Genomic DNA, 19433 nt, shown 5'->3' on the forward strand with positions numbered 1-19433 from the left:
TATATATATACATACATACATATACATATATATATATATATATATACATATATGTATTTATGTATATGTATGTGTGTATATATAGATATATATACATATATATCTATATAGATATTTTTATATATTTATATTTTTGTTTTTTTTAATTTGTAAAAGAGAATACACATGTGTTTCCTTTACACTGCTGTAAAGCAAATATTGAGAGTCAGTTCACCAAGATAAGAAAGTGCAACTGGATCACGTAATTAAAGAGGGAGCCAAGCGAGTTCAGAACTGCTTCCCATTTGGTTGTGGTTTCTTTATCAGTCCACACAGACCACGTCCCATCGAGTAATGTTTCACTTGTGATTCCTAAACACCGTCCTTTTTATTCGCTGAATATTAGGTTTCCATCGCATTTACTCTTTTTTATTGATTTGCCAACATCTTCCCCTCCTTCAAGCATAAAAAACTTTTGTACGATTTGAAATGAGAATTCTTTCATTTGCAGGTTTCGTATGCTCTGAGCTCCATCGCTTATACTTTCTAACAGGCAGTAGTGAGTGTTGTGCTCATTAGTGAGCAAAGCACAGTGAGTCCCCATCTCTCCTGACATCCTGACTGTGTAAAGCGGTAGGGGAGATGGAACTGGGAGCCATCACGCAGCCGTAAGCATTCATTCCCACTAATACCTGTGTGTTTTATAGAGAGGGGAGGGGAAGGCCTCCAGTCTAACTTCCAGTATATCCACGTGTTGCACAATTAGTTAAGCTTTATGAAACCTTAATGAGTGACCAGCAGCTCCCAGTCCTGCTGTTTCTCTCTGTAAAGTAATGCCTGTTTTCTTCTGCCTTTCTTTTAAATATCATTTTTAATCACATTACTTACAACTTCATATATCAGGAAGGGGGTTCATGTGTGTGTGGACTCGAGCATTTGTTTAGCTGATCAGAATCAAACACACAATACAGAGGCCTTGTCGAACACTTGTTCTCTGGCTTGATCCACGGATCTGTTACTGATTTCAGAGACATGAACCGCAAATAAAAGCTGTTTATTTGTCTTTCTTTTTCTTCATGACTATACACTCGTGTCCAAGAATGGACCGGTTCCATACAACAGTGTTTTTCCAGAGTGTAGTCAGGTATCCAGCGACTCCAACAGTGTCTGTTTAGAAAAGGGGGGAATGTTGGAATTCCCCCCTGTAGGGATGCCAAGCTGTTCAATATTATTTGTGTTTTTCTCCCTCGGATCTAACAGTTATTTCAAGCAGAAGCCAAACACATGGCAGGGATGACAACACCAGTTGCACAAGAGTAAAACCCCATGTGACATTTAAGATAATCAGTGTAAAAGAGCCACAGTTTAATAACAATAATAGAATTACTGCAGTTATTTCACTGTAGTACCTGCAATAAATGACTTCCTCATACCAAAGCAGAGCCATTTTAGTTATATACGCCAGTGTTGTTACACAGGGACATTGTTGTTGTTTGTAATCTCAGCTTCCTTTTCCACTATGTTGCCGGCTCACCTCGCCTCGCTACGGCACGGTTTAGGTTGGTTTTCGACTACAAAAAAAATACCTACTCAACGTGGGCGGAGTCAGTTGAATGAAACTGCGGTGACTTTGTTTTACAAGCGACACACACACACACACAAACACACACAAACGAGTGACTAGTGACTTGTAAAGAAGTTGTTTTCTATTTAACTGAATCATTAGAATCAGTTAATTAAAACCATTTGTTCAGTACTTCCTCCATGAGCGGAGCACAGACTCCGCCTGACACAGTCACTGCACTGAAACACAGTGGGAGGGTTTGTGATGCTAAATACAACAGACTCCTCTGTTAAATGTTGAGATTTTAGACATTTCCCTGGTAATTGTTTATTGATTAACCAACATTTTTAGGATTGTTCAGTCTTTTTAACTAATCTACAGTTCGGCATTGTTCGGAACAAAGAATCAAGTGAATCATTTTGGTTTGTGGACAAAACAAGACATTTGATAACATCATCATTTCCAGGTTTGACGAACACCGATCGTCATTTTTCACGGTTTTGCTGACATTTTATTGCCCAAACGATTAATCGAGGAAATAAACGACAGATTAATAGATTATGAAAATAATCATTAGTTGCAGCTGTAATAGTTAGTAATGCCTGTTTGCAGCAGTAATGCAGGAGTAATACCCGAGACAAAAACAAGTGTTGTTGATTTTATTTCTACAAATATTTGACAATCATTTACAACAAAAATATTTTACAGAAAAATATTTATTTAATCTGCAAGAGCAGGGGAAACATTTGACTTCCCTTTTTTCCGATTTGCACCAGTTTGCACCAGCGGTGCCATTAATGGTGCCTGTGGTTACTGAACAGCATCGCACATGCAGAAAATAATGATAGAAACTGTAAGTGCAGTCCAACACTGTGGCATCTGTTTCCTCTGTGACTCCAGCACCACTTAATACATGTGCATACATTCAGAACAGCACCGTACGTTTGTCACGTGATAAAAAAAGAAGAAATGGTTAGAAAAGAGTACAAAAAACACATAATGAGAGATTAAACACTGTCGCTAGCTCGATGGATACAAGCCACTGTTAGAACGCGTCGCTGAAGGTTTGTCATTTCAGGTACAAGCCCGAACCCTCTGTGTCAGGAGACTGTTTGAACCAGTGATGTGTTCAAAGGACTTCAATAAATTAAAGTGATAGAGGAAACATTGTACAAACTACTAGAACAAAGACGTGTGATAGGCTTAGGTAAATATGAGTGTCTCCCAGAACTAGATATTCAACATTTGAAACACAAAATGACAGATGGACAGAAAATAATTCAGTGCTTGGTTGGTGATTACGTTTCTTTGTATTGTGCATTTTCAGATATTGATCAAACCGGATGAAATTGTGTCATTTGTGTGTTCATCCACGTCTTCAGTCGAGTATGATCTACGCTATAATTCATTCACCTCCCACTGAAGGCAACATTTAAAAACGGCAGAGCTTTATCTACTGTGACGTGTCAGTCACAGACCTGGGGGGGCTTCTCATCTCCATGAAATCCACTTCATAACCACGTCCACCTGTCCTTGTATATGTACTGTTTGTGTCTTATTTCCTCGCGTGGGTGAGTGGTTTCTAATGGGCCACTGTGGGCAGAGTCATCTGTAAAGCAGCACAGCAGCTCAGTAGGGGTATGTTGAGATGGAGATGTAGATGATGAAGATGCTCTGGTAGGTAATGCGGCCCTGGAGAGAGATGGTGGTGGCCTGCACCTTGAGCCGCACGAGTCCGGGTCTGTCCAAGACCCGCAGGGTGAAGATGATTCCCCTGCCCGCCTCGTCCCTGATGCCGAACACGCGGCCCGTCATCGAGCCCACCTCTGACTCTTGCTCAAGTATGGTGAAAGCGGTGCGTTCCTGCAGGACTCCGGACTCGGAGAAGGCGGACAGTCGCACCACGTTGTGATTGGCCGGGATGCCCGAGGGAAGAGTGAGCAGCTTGTATTGCAGAAGCAGAGTCGAGCCTCCCGTGGCGCAGTCCAGGGAGCAGGGTCTGTAGCAGGTCCTTTTAAAAGTCAACCGCAGAGAGTAGAGCGTCACTGACACATTAAAATGTAAATATGCAACAACTGATACACCTGAATTGTTTTCTATTTACCCGGGGCTTCTGCCTGTCTGATAGGACGCGGGACAGGGAGTGTCCAGGCACTGGTATCCTCCTCTGGTATTAAAACACATCTGATTATGTCCACACTGGATGCCTTGTTCAACACACTCGTCAATGTCTACAGGTTAAAAGAAAACAGTTTGGTTTATTTTATACATATTTAACCTACTTGATTAACTTTTGCATATCAGCAACAGATAAAGCAAGTGTAAAAAAACAGGACTTCCCTTTATTGGCAGTTCTGTCCATAACGTTCACTTTATATATGTGTATATATATATATATACACTACCGTTCAAAAGTTTGGGGTCACCCAAACAATTTTGTGTTTTCCATGAAAAGTCACACTTATTCACCACCATACGTTGTGAAATTAATAGAAAATAGAGTCAAGACATTGACAAGGTTAGAAATAATGATTTGTATTTGAAATACGATTTTTTTTACATCAAACTTTGCTTTCGTCAAAGAAAGCTCCATTTGCAGCAATTACAGCATTGCAGACCTTTGGCATTCTAGCTGTTAATTTGTTGAGGTAATCTGGAGAAATTGCACCCCACGCTTCCAGAAGCAGCTCCCACAAGTTGGATTGGTTGGATGGGCACTTCTTGCGTACCATACGGTCAAGCTGCTCCCACAACAGCTCAATGGGGTTCAGATCTGGTGACTGCGCTGGCCACTCCATTACCCATAGAATACCAGCTGCCTGCTTCTGCTCTAAATAGTTCTTGCACAATTTGGAGGTGTGTTTAGGGTCATGGTCCTGTTGTAGGATGAAATTGGCTCCAATCAAGCGCTGTCCACTGGGTATGGCATGGCGTTGCAAAATGGAGTGATAGCATTCCTTATTCAGAATCCCTTTTACCCTGTACAAATCTCCCACCTTACCAGCACCAAAGCAACCCCAGACCATCACATTACCTCCACCATGCTTAACAGATGGCGTCAGGCATTCTTCCAGCATCTTTTCATTTGTTCTGCGTCTCACAAACGTTCTTCTTTGTGATCCAAACACCTCAAACTTGGATTCATCCGTCCACAACACTTTTTCCAGTCTTCCTCTGTCCAATGTCTGTGTTCTTTTGCCCATCTTAATCTTTTTCTTTTATTGGCCAGTCTCAGATATGGCTTTTTCTTTGCCACTCTGCCCTGAAGCCCAGAATCCCGCAGCCGCCTCTTCACTGTAGATGTTGACACTGGTGTTTTGCGGGTACTATTTAATGAAGATGCCAGTTGGGGACCTGTGAGGCGTCTGTTTCTCAAACTAGAGACTCTAATGTACTTATCTTCTTGCTCAGTTGTGCAACGCGGCCTCCCACTTCTTTTTCTACTCTGGTTAGAGCCTGTTTGTGCTGTCCTCTGAAGGGAGTAGTACACACCGTTGTAGGAAATCTTCAATTTCTTAGCAATTTCTCGCATGGAATAGCCTTCATTTCTAAGAACAAGAATAGACTGTCGAGTTTCAGATGAAAGTTCTCTTTTTCTGGCCATTTTGAGCGTTTAATTGACCCCACAAATGTGATGCTCCAGAAACTCAATCTGCTCAAAGGAAGGTCAGTTTTGTAGCTTCTGTAACGAGCTAAACTGTTTTCAGATGTCTGAACATGATTGCACAAGGGTTTTCTAATCATCAATTAGCCTTCTGAGCCAATGAGCAAACACATTGTAGCATTAGAACACTGGAGTGATAGTTGCTGGAAATGGGCCTCTATACACCTATGTAGATATTGCACCAAAAACCAGATATTTGCAGCTAGAATAGTCATTTACCACATTAGCAATGTATAGAGTGTATTTCTTTAAAGTTAAGACTACTTTAAAGTTATCTTCATTGAAAAGTACAGTGCTTTTCCTTCAAAAATAAGGACATTTCAATGTGACCCCAAACTTTTGAACGGTAGTGTATATATATACACACACGTATATATGTACCTTTACAGCTCCTTCCGTTTGGTAAGAGCTGATATCCTGGTGGACACAGACACCGGAAACTGCCGATGGTGTTCTGGCATTCGTGTTGACACGGCTTCCTGAACACACACTCATCCACATCTGCACAGAGAAACGAGAGGATGTGACTCAACGAGGCCGACGAAGACCTGTCCTGTGGACATTTTGTTCTGGTTTGTTTCCGCCAGTACACTCACCAACACATGTTCCGTCTCTGTTGGTGTACCCCGCAGGACACGACTGCCTGGTGATGCGAGACACTCCGTTAGAGCGGGACAGGATGGGCCTCCCCAGAGAAGACACGAGCTGAGGGCGGAGTCTCGCTCTGACTCGGGTCCCATTCGAAAACGCCTGGCCTCGTTCCAGCCCCGCACAGGAGCGTCCGTCCCCAAGCAGCACAGTGCCGGGAGGACACGAGCACCTGAAGCTGCCCGGCACGTTACGGCACTGGTAGGCACAAGGGTTCGGTGTCTGCAGGCATTCGTCGATGTCTGAAAGGTAGAAAGAGACTCACGTTGGTCTGCGATGTGTGCGTCTCACTACAGCGTCGCTGTTCAGTGGCAGATATCGTACCCAGACATGGGAGGCCTACTCCCTGGGATCGGTAACCTCTGGGACACACGCAGCCGTAACCTCCGACCGTGTTCTGACAGATCTGCGTGTAGCGACACATGTGACTCCCATCCTGGCACTCATCAATATCTGACAGAAAAACACAGCATGAGTCAGACTTTTCTTTCTTTAGTCGGATGATTCCTGTTTCATAATCATTAACAGATTGTAAAAAAAGCTTTGTGAAGGCCAAGTAGTCTGGTTTCTCTAGACTACAAACAATCCTTTGAAATGTGACCGGGTTGTGTCATTTAAAATAGAGTTTGAGGTCATGAAGGCAGTCGGAGACTTTTATAGCTGAGAGTCTGATGCCGAGGTCTCAAAAAATGTATTATGGTTTATGAATTTAAAAAAAAAATGGAACACTAACACCCTAAAGAAAGTCAGCAAAAATTAAAGAAATGCTTCACCAATTAGCATTTAACTTCATATTAGTAGAATAGGGGCAGTGTTTTTGAAAAATTGTGCTTCCCAACCTCAGTTTCCTCTGAGTCTAGAAATATCTTCATTCTTTTCTTTGTAACGTGTCTACCAGTGACACTTGGTCCTGTTAGCATAACTATTAGCAAAGATGGCGGACGCTCTTTACATCCTTTTGTTACGTGCCCACCAGTGACACTTGGTCCTGTTAGCATAACCGTTAGCAAAGATGGCGGATGCTGTTTACATTCTTTTGTTGCGTGCCCACCAGTGACACTTGGTCCTGTTAGCATAACCGTTAGCAAAGATGGCGGACGCTGTTTACATTCTTTTGTTGCGTGCCCACCAGTGACACTTGGTCCTGTAAGCATAACTGTTAGCAAAGATGGCGGACGCTGTTTACATTCTTTTGTTGCGTGCCCACCAGTGACACGTGGTCCTGTTAGCATAACTGTTAGCAAAGATGGCGGACACTGTTTTCATTCTTTTTTTTACGTGCCCACCGGTGACACTTGGTCCTGTTAGCATAACTGTTAGCAAAGATGGCGGACACTGTTTACATTCTTTTTTTACGTGCCCACCAGTCAAGTCAAGAGATCTTTATTGTCCCCGGAGGGCAATTTGTAGTGCAGCCAGCAGCGTAAGACAACAGTAAAAACCAAGTACAACAATGACACAACATACGCTAATAATAGAAATAGCAATAAAATACATACACAGGACAACAATTAACAATAGTTATTAAAATAGATAAAACAACCAATAAAGTGCAACCATGCCATCCTGGAAGAAACAGGATTTAAAGTGACCACAGTGCTGTCAATTGTTAAGAAGGCCAATGGCCACTGGAACCCAGGTATTTTTAAATCTGTTGGTCCTGCATCTTGGCACATGAAATCTGCGTCTGGATGGGAGCAGTTTAAATTCAGGTGCCAAGGGATGGCTAGGGTCGGTCAGGACGAGTCTGGCTTTATTCAGGGCCCTAGTTTTGTACAGCAAGGAAATGTCTTTCAGTGGAGCACCAACAATTTTACTGCACACTCTGACTATGCCCTGAAGTCTGTTGCGGTTCTTCAGGTTAATTGACCCAAACCAGCAAATAAAAGCAAAAGTCAGGACAGATTCGATAAAACAAGAATAAAACATTTCCATGAATTTAGAGTCCATGTTTATGTTCCTGAGCTTGCGGAGAAAGTACATGCGCTGGTTGGCCTTTTTACACACTGCATCAATCTGATGCTCAAAGGACAGCCTGTCATCAATTACTGTCCCCAAATATTTATACTGCTGGACAGATTCTACAGCTTGGTCGTTGATCGACAGGGGGACAGTGGCTGGGCGGGACTTCCTAAAATCAATCGTCATTTCCTTCGTTTTTGAGACATTGATGGTGAGAAAAGACGATTTACACCACTGGATAAAATCCTCCACTACAGGGCCGGGCACCGGGTCATCATGGCTGAGGAGGGACACGATCACTGAATCATCAGCGAACTTTACAATGTGGCGTTTCTCGTGTGAGCTCCGGCATGCATTCGTGTATAGGACGAATAAGAGAGGGGAGAGGACGCATCCCTGAGGAGAGCCGGTGGAGGAGAAGAGAACATCAGACAGAACGCCATTGGCCCTGACCCGTTGTGATCTGACAGTTAAAAAATCCATCAGCCAGTAAATAAGACTCCTGTCGATATTATAATTTAAGAGACGCTCGGCTAAAATATGGGGCTGGATACAGTTAAAGGCAGATGTAAAATCAATAAAAAGCAGACGAACAAAGCTTTTGGCCTCTTCTAAATGCGCCACAATCATATTAATAAGAGTGATTATTGCATCATCGACCCCCCTCCCTGCCCGGTACGCAAACTGGAGAGGGTCCAAGTTTGCCTGCACAGTGTTCAGGAGCTCGTCTTTCACAATCCTCTCAAAAGACTTCATTACCAAGGAGGTAAGAGCAACGGGTCTAAAGTCATTCAGTGTCTTTGTGCATTTATTTTTGGGCACGGGGACAATAATTGAGTCCTTCCACAGGCGGGGGACACTGTGAGTCTGGAGTGACCAGGAGAAAATAAAGCTGAAGATTCCTGCCAGCTGTTCGGCGCAGTTCCTCAAGACCCGACCTCCAATCCCATCAGGACCTGGACTTTTCCTCTCCTTTACCCTCTGGAACACTCGCTGTACCCTCTCCTGGTCAACATGCACCGTCACAGTGCTGTCCGGCACTGGCGTAGCGCTCATGAACGCAGACAGTTCATTGCTAAAATCGTGGACATTAAAACGGTCTGAATAAATATTTAATTCATTTGCCAGGTCGTAATCAGACATCACATTTAGGGAGATATTACGCTTATGGGGCTGCGTCCCCAGCAAGGATTTCACCCCCTCCCACGCAGGGCGTGCACTGCCAGTGCTGAACAGGTTCTCCACCCTATCCTTATATTGCTGCTTGGCAAGTTTTATTTCTTTCCTGACCTGCTTCTGTAGCTCCTTGTATGTATCCATATCACCTATGTTAAAACTTATGTTTCTCTTGTTAATAGTGTTTTTGACTGATTTTGAGACCCATGGCTTATTGTTAGGAAAAATGGAGATAGATTTTTTATGGATACATAACTCCTCACAAAATTTAACATAGTCAGAAACCGTCTCTGTAATTTCATCCACAGTCTTGCACGAATTTTTAAACAAGTCCCAGTCCGTGCAAGCGTAGCAATCCTGGAGCCGCCCGATAGACTCCTCCGTCCAGACCGGAGCTAATCTTCGTTCCGGCTTGTGTCTCTTCAGGACGGATTTGTAGGACGGAACCAAATAGACAGTGTTATGATCTGACGCACCCAGTGAAGCTCTCCGGAGGGACTTGTAAGCTCCTTTTATGGAACCATAGCACAGATCCAAACATTTATTAAGTCTCGTTGTACATGTCACATACTGGTGAAAGTTCCCCAGGTGTTTCCCTGGTTTACAGTTATTAAAATCACCCATAATAAAGTTAGGAGCGTCTGGCGATAAAGCTTGTAGCTGTAGCACTGTGCGAGTGATAGCCCGAACAGCATTGTCCACATTAGCTTTAGGGTGAATGTATACCAGTGTGACAAATAGCTGAGTGAATTCCCTTGGTAGATAAAAGGGCCTAAGCGAAACAGAGAGAAGTTCGATGTCCGGAGCACAAAGACTCTCCCTGACAATCACATTTCCACACCAGCTCCGATTGACATAGAGAGCCAGTCCCCCTCCCAGGGACTTGCCGGTCACTGTGGGGTCCCTGTCCAGGCGAACAGGCTCTCCAAAACCGTCGATCCTCAGGTCGGACTGTGAGTCGTGATCCTTGAGCCAGGTTTCTGTGATCGCGAGGAGGCAAGCATTTTTATACTCCTCCAGAAACTTGACGTTAGCTTGGAGCTCATCCACCTTGTTGCGGAGAGACTGGACGTTGGCAAGCATGATGGTCGGCAGGGGGATACGGCGGTGTCCCAGCCTTTTAAGGCGCTGGCGAACTCCACCACGTCTGCCCCTTTTCCTCACGCCTGTCGGCTTGGATGACCACCCCTGGCCTCCCGTGTGATCCCGCCGGATGATCTCCGCGGGGGGGACTGCCGATGAGTCCACAACACCTTCTCCGGAGCTGCGGAAGCGTAGGAGAAACTCCCGGCCATAACGGAGCGGCTCCCTCTTTTCACAGAGTCCGCACATAAAGTGGAATAAAAGTATCCATAGGACAGCGAGGCCCGTCAAACTAAGGTGAGGCATAGTTGCAGATTATCACTTGTGAATCGACTTAAAGTGAGCGTTAGTAGCGACATAAAAACGACGAAACAGGTTAAAAAACCACACACACAAGGGAGCTGCTGCTGCTGCGTGTCGCCATTACCAGCGCCACCGAAGTCCTCTGACACTTGGTCCGAGCCTTGAAACGGCAATGCTAATTCCGCACTTTTTAGACCCACTCGGCCTCATTCCCAGAATGTAAACAGTGTCCGCCATCTTTGCTAACAGTTACGCTAACAGGACCAAGTGTCACTGGTGGGCACGTAACAAGATATTTTGAGACTCAGGGGAAACTGAGGTTGGGAAGCACAGTTTTTCAATCTAATCTACTAATACAAAGCTAAATGCTAATCGGGGAAGTATTCCTTTAAGTATGAACGCACTCACCCATGCAGGCTCCATTCTCTGCTTTGGTCATCCCAGCAGGACAGCTGTCGAAACACTGGTATCCTCCCTCTGTGTTTCGACACTGCTGGTGAGCTGGGCAAATGTTTCTCATGCACTCGTTAATATCTGCAAAAAAATGCAACCAAACATTTTCATTTTAAGTATTTAAAATGTTCAGTTTGTTCTTATAACTGAAAAGAAAAAAAAACCCAGTCTGACAAACTCTGAAAGCTCCAGTCTGTCATTTGTTTTTGAAACATTTCTGTGTCATTTGTTGAAATACTCTTTAAGTCCAGATATCTATTAATAACTTCAGTTGTCTGGGGAAAAAGCTTACACTTTAAGCAATAAATCCCACCCCCTTGTGTCTGTGCTCTCGACACAGACTGCCTGACAACTGCTCGAAGCTGAGAGGAGGAGAGAGCACAAGGAAGGCGGCTTTATTGACATTAACTACATCATATCTGAAGTTAGTGACAGGCACGTCAGTAAGTCGATCCTTTGTTCCGGCAGGAATTTCTTCTCATGTTTATTTAAGTATTTTGGGGGCAACAGGCACTGGAGTTTTTTAGAGTATAGCTTTAATAATATTTAAAAATATAAATATAAAATAATAGCATAATACCCCATAAACATGGACTCCAAATTGTTCCCTTTATTTTACATTCTATGAAGAATCTATTTTACAAAACATAAACTGTCTAATCATAAAATGACATTTTCACAAATTCATCCTGCGAGTTGGATAGGACCCTGTGGTGGGCCAGTTCTGGCCCTCGGGCCGTATCTTTGACACCACTGATTTAGAGTGTCAACTTTACCTAGTCCCCAAATCTGCATGTCTTTGGACTGTGGGAGGAAACCCACAACGTTTGTAACGTTTGTTCCGCCTGTGTGAGTGAGAGTAGTAATCTAACTTACCGATGCAGCGCTGTCCTGAGAGCTGGTATCCAGGGTGACAGATACAGCGGTAGGAGCCCAGAGTATTTAGGCATTGATGCTGACACGGGGAGACGGCAGACTCCTGGCACTCGTCCACATCTGAAACGTATAAATCGAGCATCTGGGTGAATAAATCTAAACGTAAATATTATTCCACGTCAATCAGGGAAGGGGAAGTGCACGAGCGCAGCGGCAGATCGGGTCAAGTATGACATGCTGAGCAGACACTTTATTCACAGGGACTTGCCTTCGCAGCTGGTTCCCGTGACGCTGGGCTTAAATCCTGGCCCACACTTGGCCTGGCAGCGGTACGTGCCCACTGTGTTGACACACTGCTGGTTGTAGTGGCACATGTGTGAACCCTGGGAACACTCGTCGATATCTGCAGGGCGTTATTTTAAAAACACGTGTTGATGCACAGGATTGTATGGATGTTGGGGCTTGTGCGGTAAAGTAGGACACGACTGTTAATCACAGAGCCTCGCGTTTGTGTGATGTTGTTTTTAGTTTCACCTTGGCATGCGTTGGTCTCTGTAGAGATGGTGAAGCCGGAGGGACAGGCACAGGAGAAGCCTCCCATGATGTTGTTGCAGGAATGAGAGCAGGGAGACTGCAGTGCGCACTCGTCTTCATCTAAGAACCACATTTAATCACCGTTAGAAAAAAAAAAAGAAACTGGCGCCGTGACAAAACGTCCAAAGATAAACGTTGCCAAAAGATAAATGAGGCCTAAAAGAGGAAAGCGGCATACCAGCACAGTAGGAAGCTGTGTCGAGGAGGAAACCTTTAGGGCATGTGTCTTCATAACCGTCTGCAAACAGAAAGTCCAGCATTGTCGACCCAGTATTTCATCTAATGTTAAAAATCAGTGCAGGTTCGTCTACAGACCTGGTATGAGAAGGCTGGCCGTGACGTGGAAGTCCAGCGTGAGCGTGAACATGTTGTAGACACTGTTCATCCCAGATACCTTGAGCAGCTGGAGCAGTGGGCCCTGGCGCTCCTCCAGGCCCTCGTAAATAATGGTGTGATTGCAGCGTAACACCACAGGGTTTCCTTCTCTCTGATGGGCCTGCGACGACCACGAGTGCAGCTGCCCCCGGCCCGTCTGCACATATGACTCATCGAATTCCTGCAGGACACAAACACAGTCGTGTCAGAGGAACTGTAGATGAGCTTAAGCACGTCAGCATATACTCAAATTGAGATTATTACACAAGGATCAGCGGTGAACGCACCTGAAGGCTCAGGTGAGATGACGATAATGACGGAGGAACAAATCCATTGATTACTATGTCAATGAGGAGAACTCCCTCAGAATCCAGACCCCGGGCGACGTGGGTCAAACGAAGGATTTCCCCTGTGTGGAAAGTAAAAAAAATAACCCTCATTGAGCTGGTGGCAACGATCACAGGTAACTGATGCCATCTGCTGGTTGTTTTGTAAATGACGTCTTACCCGTCTCAAACTCCAGCTGAGACTCTTGTCTGAACTGGCCTTGGGTGAAAGAGAAGCCGTTTCTGGCGGCTCCGCTCTGTAACACCGTGGTCCAGTAGACGGGAGCAAACACGGACACGAGCACTCGCAGCAAGGGACCTGCGATAAAACAGCGTTAACAACGTGAGGATTATAGCCCAGAAATATCTAAAGTAATACGTAAATATAATCAAACATTTGTCGTTGGTGTTTTTAATGTTATTATTCTGCCCGTTTAGTCTATGTAAACAGGAACAGTGTAACATTATTTACTGTATAAGCTGAATCCTTTATATAGAAACTATGATGGAGTTTTAGGGCCACATTGAGGGAAAAAAATCCACAGACTTTGAGAATAAAGTCTTAATTTAGGAGAATAAAGTCGTAAATTCACAACTTTATTCTCGTAAATTTACGACTAAATTCATAGTATTTTTTTTATTTTATCGAACTTTATTTTTTTATTATTCATAATTATTGTTATTTTTACTTCCTGTAATGGCGCAAATAAGTGAGTCTCTCTAAGAGCTAGCTAAAATTGATTTTGAAGGTTAACAATGGTTATTACGAGAATAAAGTCGTACATTTTATGAGAATAAAGTCGTAATATGCTCCTCTTCTAAAACAGGTTTCAATATTACAACTTTATTCTTGTAAATTAAGACTTTATTCTCGAAGTCTGTCTTATAGTAATGGAAAACCATCCAAAGCGTGTAGAGTTGAGGTGAGCTGGGACCTATCTGTCTGTCTCGAAAGTAAACAAACTACATCACAGATAGTTGTTTGTTTTTAAAAGTTATGTAAGTAGTTTCTCTCTGACAGAGTGAAAACCTTCGGGGGATGAAATGTGCCTTCACTCACCCACGCTGGGGGGGATGTTGTCCAGACGTGCCTGCAGAGTGCTGCTTCCCTCCTCTGCATGGTCTGTGATGTTGGCCTCCAGGAAGGACACGCCAAACTCCCTCTCGTTCACCATGCCTATCAGGCTGCCTCTGGTCCTGCGAGGAGACTCTCCTTTTCCCCATCAAGCACAAAAAAAACCACAAATGTTGAGATATATGTGTAATAATTAACACGTTTTCTTCAGAGAATTAACCACTTATAATAAATGGCTTTAAAGTACTTTGAACAAAAAAGATTTGCACCTGGACAGAGACCAGTCTGACATTTCCTAGAATCGATACTCGAGCCGCTGCACGATCTGCCCCCATTGGCCGGTTCCGGGTTGTCGCACAGTCTCGTTCGTTCTTGGAAACCTCGTCCACACGTGCTACTGCACGGACTCCACTCCTGCCAGGTCGAGTAGCCTCCGTTGACTGTGTGAGAGAGAAGAGAGAAAAGTCCTGGTGTTTACAAACACTCGGACATGAAATTAATTATAAAAAAACAAAAAAAACAATATATAAACGGAGAACTCACTCTGAACCTTGAGAGTAATGGTCCTCTCCACTGTCCCAGCTTCGCTCTCTGCCACACACTGGTACTCCCCCTCATCTGCAGCCTGCCAATCAAACGGGTGAAGGAGGAAAGTTTGTCTTAATTGGCGCTCGGAGGAATGATTATCTTCTGTTAGAGACACAAACCCTCAGGGCTAAACTGTCAGGATTTATGGTTAAATTTGTTAAAAATTATAGCATTTTTTTTTCTCCAACTGGGCAATCGAGACTTGAATTGTTTGTCATGATAGATATCGCTGGCCATGGAGGTGGAAATTTCACATCAGAGCGCTTTGTGGGAAGGACCGTCATCTATCTGTGAGGGAGACTCGGCTGCAGGCTGTGCAATTACTGCAGCAGTGAGAGACCTAACTAGGTTATAGGCCAAGGGAAGAGGGGCAGAGTCTGGGAACATCCAGCCGCCTGTTCTTCATCTCCCTCTGCCGCTAATGCAGTTAGTTGAATCTGATTTAGGTGGAGGCAGGATGCTGCAGGACAGTCGCACGCTGCTCCTCCACCCGGGAGAGGACGGACGCTGTTGCCCTGTTCTCCAAAACATGAAACATAACGGTGTGCACAGCTTAATCACTCAAGTCTGAGTGACGTTGTGTAGAGAGGATGTTAAAGAGCAAAGTATTTACACTGATGCTGTAAATGACTAAGGAGCCGTTGCGGAGTGCTTGAATTCGGAGGGAGCGGAGCAAGGGTTTCCCGTCCCGGAGCCAGCGGAGCACGGGGCTGGGGTCTCCGTGGACCGGACAGTCGAGCATCGCTGAGCCACCCTGCACGACTGTCTGAGACATGTGGGCTTCACCCTTCAGCACCGGAGGCTCTGCAGGCACACGACACATATTGACAGAGGGGCATATATTATTAGAAAGTGTTATTATTATTCATCGTCGCCTGAAGAACTCGTAAAACAGAAAGCTTCACCTCTGATGCGGACAAATGACAGCGCTCGGATGGAGCCCACGCGGTTTTCTGCGATGCAGACGTAGGTCCCGGCGTCACCTCTGGTCACATTGTCGATGATGATGGAGCTCCTGCCAGCCTCGTCTAAGGAGGCGCCTGGAACGTTGACAGTCAGTGGTGTCAGTGCAGTACTAGCAGGGGCCAAATGGCCTTGAAATAGCTGAAATTGCCTTTGAAACGAATGCCCATCGTTAACCTCTCCACAGCCCGATTTGAAAATGGCTGTGTAGGCATCTGTAGCACACATAACTCCTCTCCCTTCCTCTTAAATGCACCCATGGCGTTGTTTGCCAGGGCGGGAAGCCAAGAGCTCAGTAATTGGCCAGCCTGTTCACAGATGATGAAGTGCTCTATAAATAAAATACTTCTACTTGAAGAAAATGAAGTAAAAAAACTGGCCCAGGTGAAATTTGATAATTGTACTAAAATGTCCTCCGTTATGGTTGTGCACTTCGCTTTCAACTTCATTATTCCATTATCAAATGGCATTAGAAAAAAGTTTGAAATGAAACATAAACACTGGATATCAGACAAGATAAAAAACTACCTGCATACGGGCTGTTGTTGACCGTCCAGGAGATGACCGGTGAGGGCGTTCCCTGAGCGTGGCAGGACAAGGCCAGACTCTGTCCTTTGTTCAGGGTCACGTCACCAGGCAGCTCCTTGAAGGCGGGCCTCATGTTGATTGACAGGCGAATGTCTTGTCTCGCCGAGCCTGCCGAGTTCGTGGCCACGCATGTGAACACTCCGGCGTCCGCTGGCTGCGTGAAGAAAGCCACTCATCCTTATTATATACCCCGGACTTGAACGGACATGTGATTGAGTAGTTTATAATGCAGGGCAAAAAATATGAGTTTATACCTCAGCTCTCTCAATGATTAGCTCTCCTGACCGCAGGACGGTGAATTTGCCTGGCCGGGTCGGCACAGTGACGCCGTCCTTCTCCCAGGACACTCTGGGTTCTGGTGAACCCTGAGCAGCACATGGCAGCAGAGCCTGAAATCCCTGGATCACTGATAGCTCAGTCTGCACAGGAGGAATCTTGGGTGGGACTGAAATGCAAAAACATGAGTTCATGATTTCATGTCAGTATCTCAGTAGTGACTAACACAAAGAGCGTCCACTCACTTTGAATAATCAGCCGCATGTCCTGGCTGGCTCTGCCAGCGAGGTTCTTGGCGGTGCACGTGTAGAGGCCGGCGTCGCTGCGCTGGGTTGAAGTTATCGCCAGAGTCCCGTTGGCAAAGAGATGCACATGTGTGCCATCAACCACGGGCCTCCTCTCTTTGTGCCAAGTCACTTCAGGTTGAGGCTGCCCATCGGCGACACACTCCAGACTGGCCGGCTGGCCGAGCACTGCAGTGTACTCCACGCGAGGCACGCTCAGCACCGGCGGAACTGGGGAAGCATGATGCGAGCAGCATTTTTACACATTTGTAAAACAAAAAACATTCAAAATGAGATGAAAAGTCCGTTACCATGAAGGACCAGTTTGGTTCTTCCCACAGCTACCCCGGCTTCATTCTTTGCCAGGCACTGGTAGGTCCCTGCATCGCCGAGCGTGACGCGGGAAAACTTCAGAGCTCCGTTTGAGAGCACAGCCAGTCTGTGACCTGCGATTAAACATAAAGCCACCCGAGTATAAAGTTAAGCACTGAAATAATAGACTTGGATGTACATGTGCAATGAACCTGGTTTCCACCTGCTAAAAACGCTGATTTTCTCTATGGACTTTGATGCATAAAAAGGAGCCGTGTTTTCAGTGAGAATGCAGTGAGACTTTCCGTTCCATATTTGAAAGATTAAAGACGTGCTCCGTATTGAACACATGGGGAATGTGCTTTGTCTACTAATCCACTAAAATTGTGCAATTTTGTATGATGTAAAATAAAATCCTCCTCCTGCTGTCGGGTACACTGCCCGTCATTCATTACCATCCAACAGAGAAGGTGCACTTTTAATTAAACTCGTATTTTGTTGGTAGAAAGTTACACACATATAAATACTATAGTAAAACTGCATCTTTTTCTCAACTGTGAAATTCAATGTGTTCCTTACCTGCTGCTATGGGAACTCCCTCTCTTTGCCAGGTGATGGATGGTCTGGGGAAGCCTTGAGCCTCACAGGGTAGCACTGTCCCATGATGCAACACCACCTGCACTTCCTCCGCCATAGGCCTGATCTCTGGGAGCTCTGTGCGCAGGAAATATCATTTATATCGTATCGTATATACACAACGTTCTCAGAGTGAAACCTGCAGCTGGTCCCAGTAAAACCCACCTTGCACCGTCAGAGATATATGTTTGTGAGCCACTCCTGCTGGATTACGAGCTGAACACGTGTATCTGCCCGCATGACTCGGCACAGCAGCCGTTATCTCCAACACTCCTGCAAAGAAAAACAAGCCAAGAGATGCATGTATATCTTTTTATATATATATATATATATATATATATACATATATATATGTATATGTACTGTAATGTGCAGTGCCTGTGTTTTTAGTGTTTTTAGGATTTGTTGCATTGTTGCTCATTGTTACTATTACACCGCAAAAGTGACATTTTTAGTTGCGTATGGTAGAAAGCAAATACTGATACTGACATAATGGCGTACGATAAATGTGTAAAATTGAACTACATGGTTGCATAAAAAAAATTTTTTTTGGGACCTTGCAGTCAGAATTGTCGTTTGTTTAGTCAAAGTATAAAGATTGTCCAAAGTAGGCGGGGCTATTCAAAGTGCAAGCAAACCGCATTAAGCAAAACCCGCGGACTCATTGTAATGCAGGCACACCGCATTCAGGGAGTCTTTATTGTTGAGGTCAGACATAATAATCACCCAACCCATCTTGCACTCGCTTAACTTTTTAACCACGGATTCAATTCTGCCCAAAAGGCCCGCTTATCTTCTCAGGGAGCCCACAGTGCTGTGTGAGTGAGAGGGGGGAGTGGCTACAATCGAGCTGCGAAAGCAAACTTTGTGCTTCTTTTCCCGATATATTTAACGATATCTTTTGCATCACTTATCCAAACGTCGTCAAACTTGGCGCTGCACTTACTCGTGCCCGTAGCAAAACACCTGTCAAGTTTGAATTCAATCGGACCGAGAGATATGCGAAATTACCTGTGGGAAGGACACGATAACTTCCTCCTCTGGAGCCCAGTTTGGTGCCACCCTTCGTCCAGGTAATGGTTGGCTGTGGACGTCCTTGTACTTGACAAGGCAACGCCACTGGAGACATTTTCACAGCTGTCACCGTCGTGACGTCGTCTTCAATAGTTGGTGGGACTAAAACAGGAAGTGGAACATTCATGAATTAGACCAGTGGAAATTCTTTTCTACCGGCTGATTATTCAAAACTCCAAATCAGTACCTTGTACGATGACCTCGATGACCCTACGTTCTTCTCCAACAGCATTTATGGCAGTGCACTCAAAGTAACCTTCATCTTCGCTGGATGGCGTCAAAAGAACAAGGGATCCCGAGGAAAGAATCCTGTACGACGAGGTTTCAAATCAGTTTTAACGTGTTCGTAAGTTTAGAATTATACACGCAGTGCATTCAAAGGGAGCCCAGATAATAACCTGTAAGATCCAGGCAGCTGACTGACATCAAGCGGTGTGCCGTTCCTCTTCCAGGACACTGTAGGTGGAGGTATACCTGTCGTCTCGCAGCTCAGCACTGCTCTAACCCCTGTGGTCATTGTCACATTGAACAGACCCGGACTGATCGAAGGACCCACTAATAAGAGACGGGTTAGGATCACTCAGTGTTTACAAAACTTTATAATTTTACATCATTTTAACATAAATGCTACATT

At 44.8% G+C, this 19433-nt stretch overlaps 1 protein-coding gene and 1 long non-coding RNA gene across 2 annotated transcripts in view; one reads left to right on the forward strand and one right to left on the reverse strand.

Annotated features, from left to right (window-relative positions):
* LOC131463554 (uncharacterized) overlaps positions 1-19433 on the forward strand; it is a 68614-nt gene that overhangs the window by 48366 nt on the left and 815 nt on the right. The window contains exon 4 of the long non-coding RNA XR_009241056.1: positions 5840-6056. This is a non-coding gene — a long non-coding RNA (uncharacterized LOC131463554). The remainder of the gene's footprint in view (positions 1-5839; positions 6057-19433) is intronic.
* The window catches only part of hmcn2 (hemicentin 2), a 48500-nt gene continuing 31255 nt past the window's right edge, over positions 2189-19433 (reverse strand). The window contains exons 55-81 of the mRNA XM_058635309.1: positions 19198-19354; positions 18987-19108; positions 18737-18901; positions 17891-17998; positions 17669-17803; positions 17089-17223; positions 16739-17008; positions 16472-16662; positions 16158-16371; positions 15572-15706; positions 15280-15470; positions 14622-14703; positions 14348-14518; positions 14064-14216; positions 13185-13322; positions 12965-13086; positions 12618-12858; positions 12481-12540; positions 12243-12362; positions 11977-12111; positions 11709-11828; positions 10788-10913; positions 6180-6308; positions 5804-6097; positions 5589-5708; positions 3648-3774; positions 2189-3554 (exon numbers count right to left, since the gene is read on the reverse strand). Coding sequence (XP_058491292.1) covers positions 3173-3554; positions 3648-3774; positions 5589-5708; positions 5804-6097; positions 6180-6308; positions 10788-10913; positions 11709-11828; positions 11977-12111; positions 12243-12362; positions 12481-12540; positions 12618-12858; positions 12965-13086; positions 13185-13322; positions 14064-14216; positions 14348-14518; positions 14622-14703; positions 15280-15470; positions 15572-15706; positions 16158-16371; positions 16472-16662; positions 16739-17008; positions 17089-17223; positions 17669-17803; positions 17891-17998; positions 18737-18901; positions 18987-19108; positions 19198-19354 — 4343 coding nt within the window. The 3' untranslated portion in view covers positions 2189-3172. The remainder of the gene's footprint in view (positions 3555-3647; positions 3775-5588; positions 5709-5803; positions 6098-6179; positions 6309-10787; positions 10914-11708; positions 11829-11976; positions 12112-12242; positions 12363-12480; positions 12541-12617; positions 12859-12964; positions 13087-13184; positions 13323-14063; positions 14217-14347; positions 14519-14621; positions 14704-15279; positions 15471-15571; positions 15707-16157; positions 16372-16471; positions 16663-16738; positions 17009-17088; positions 17224-17668; positions 17804-17890; positions 17999-18736; positions 18902-18986; positions 19109-19197; positions 19355-19433) is intronic.

This window comes from Solea solea, chromosome 8, assembly GCF_958295425.1.
Source record: "Solea solea chromosome 8, fSolSol10.1, whole genome shotgun sequence".
In the NCBI taxonomy this organism is placed as follows: domain Eukaryota; kingdom Metazoa; phylum Chordata; class Actinopteri; order Pleuronectiformes; family Soleidae; genus Solea; species Solea solea.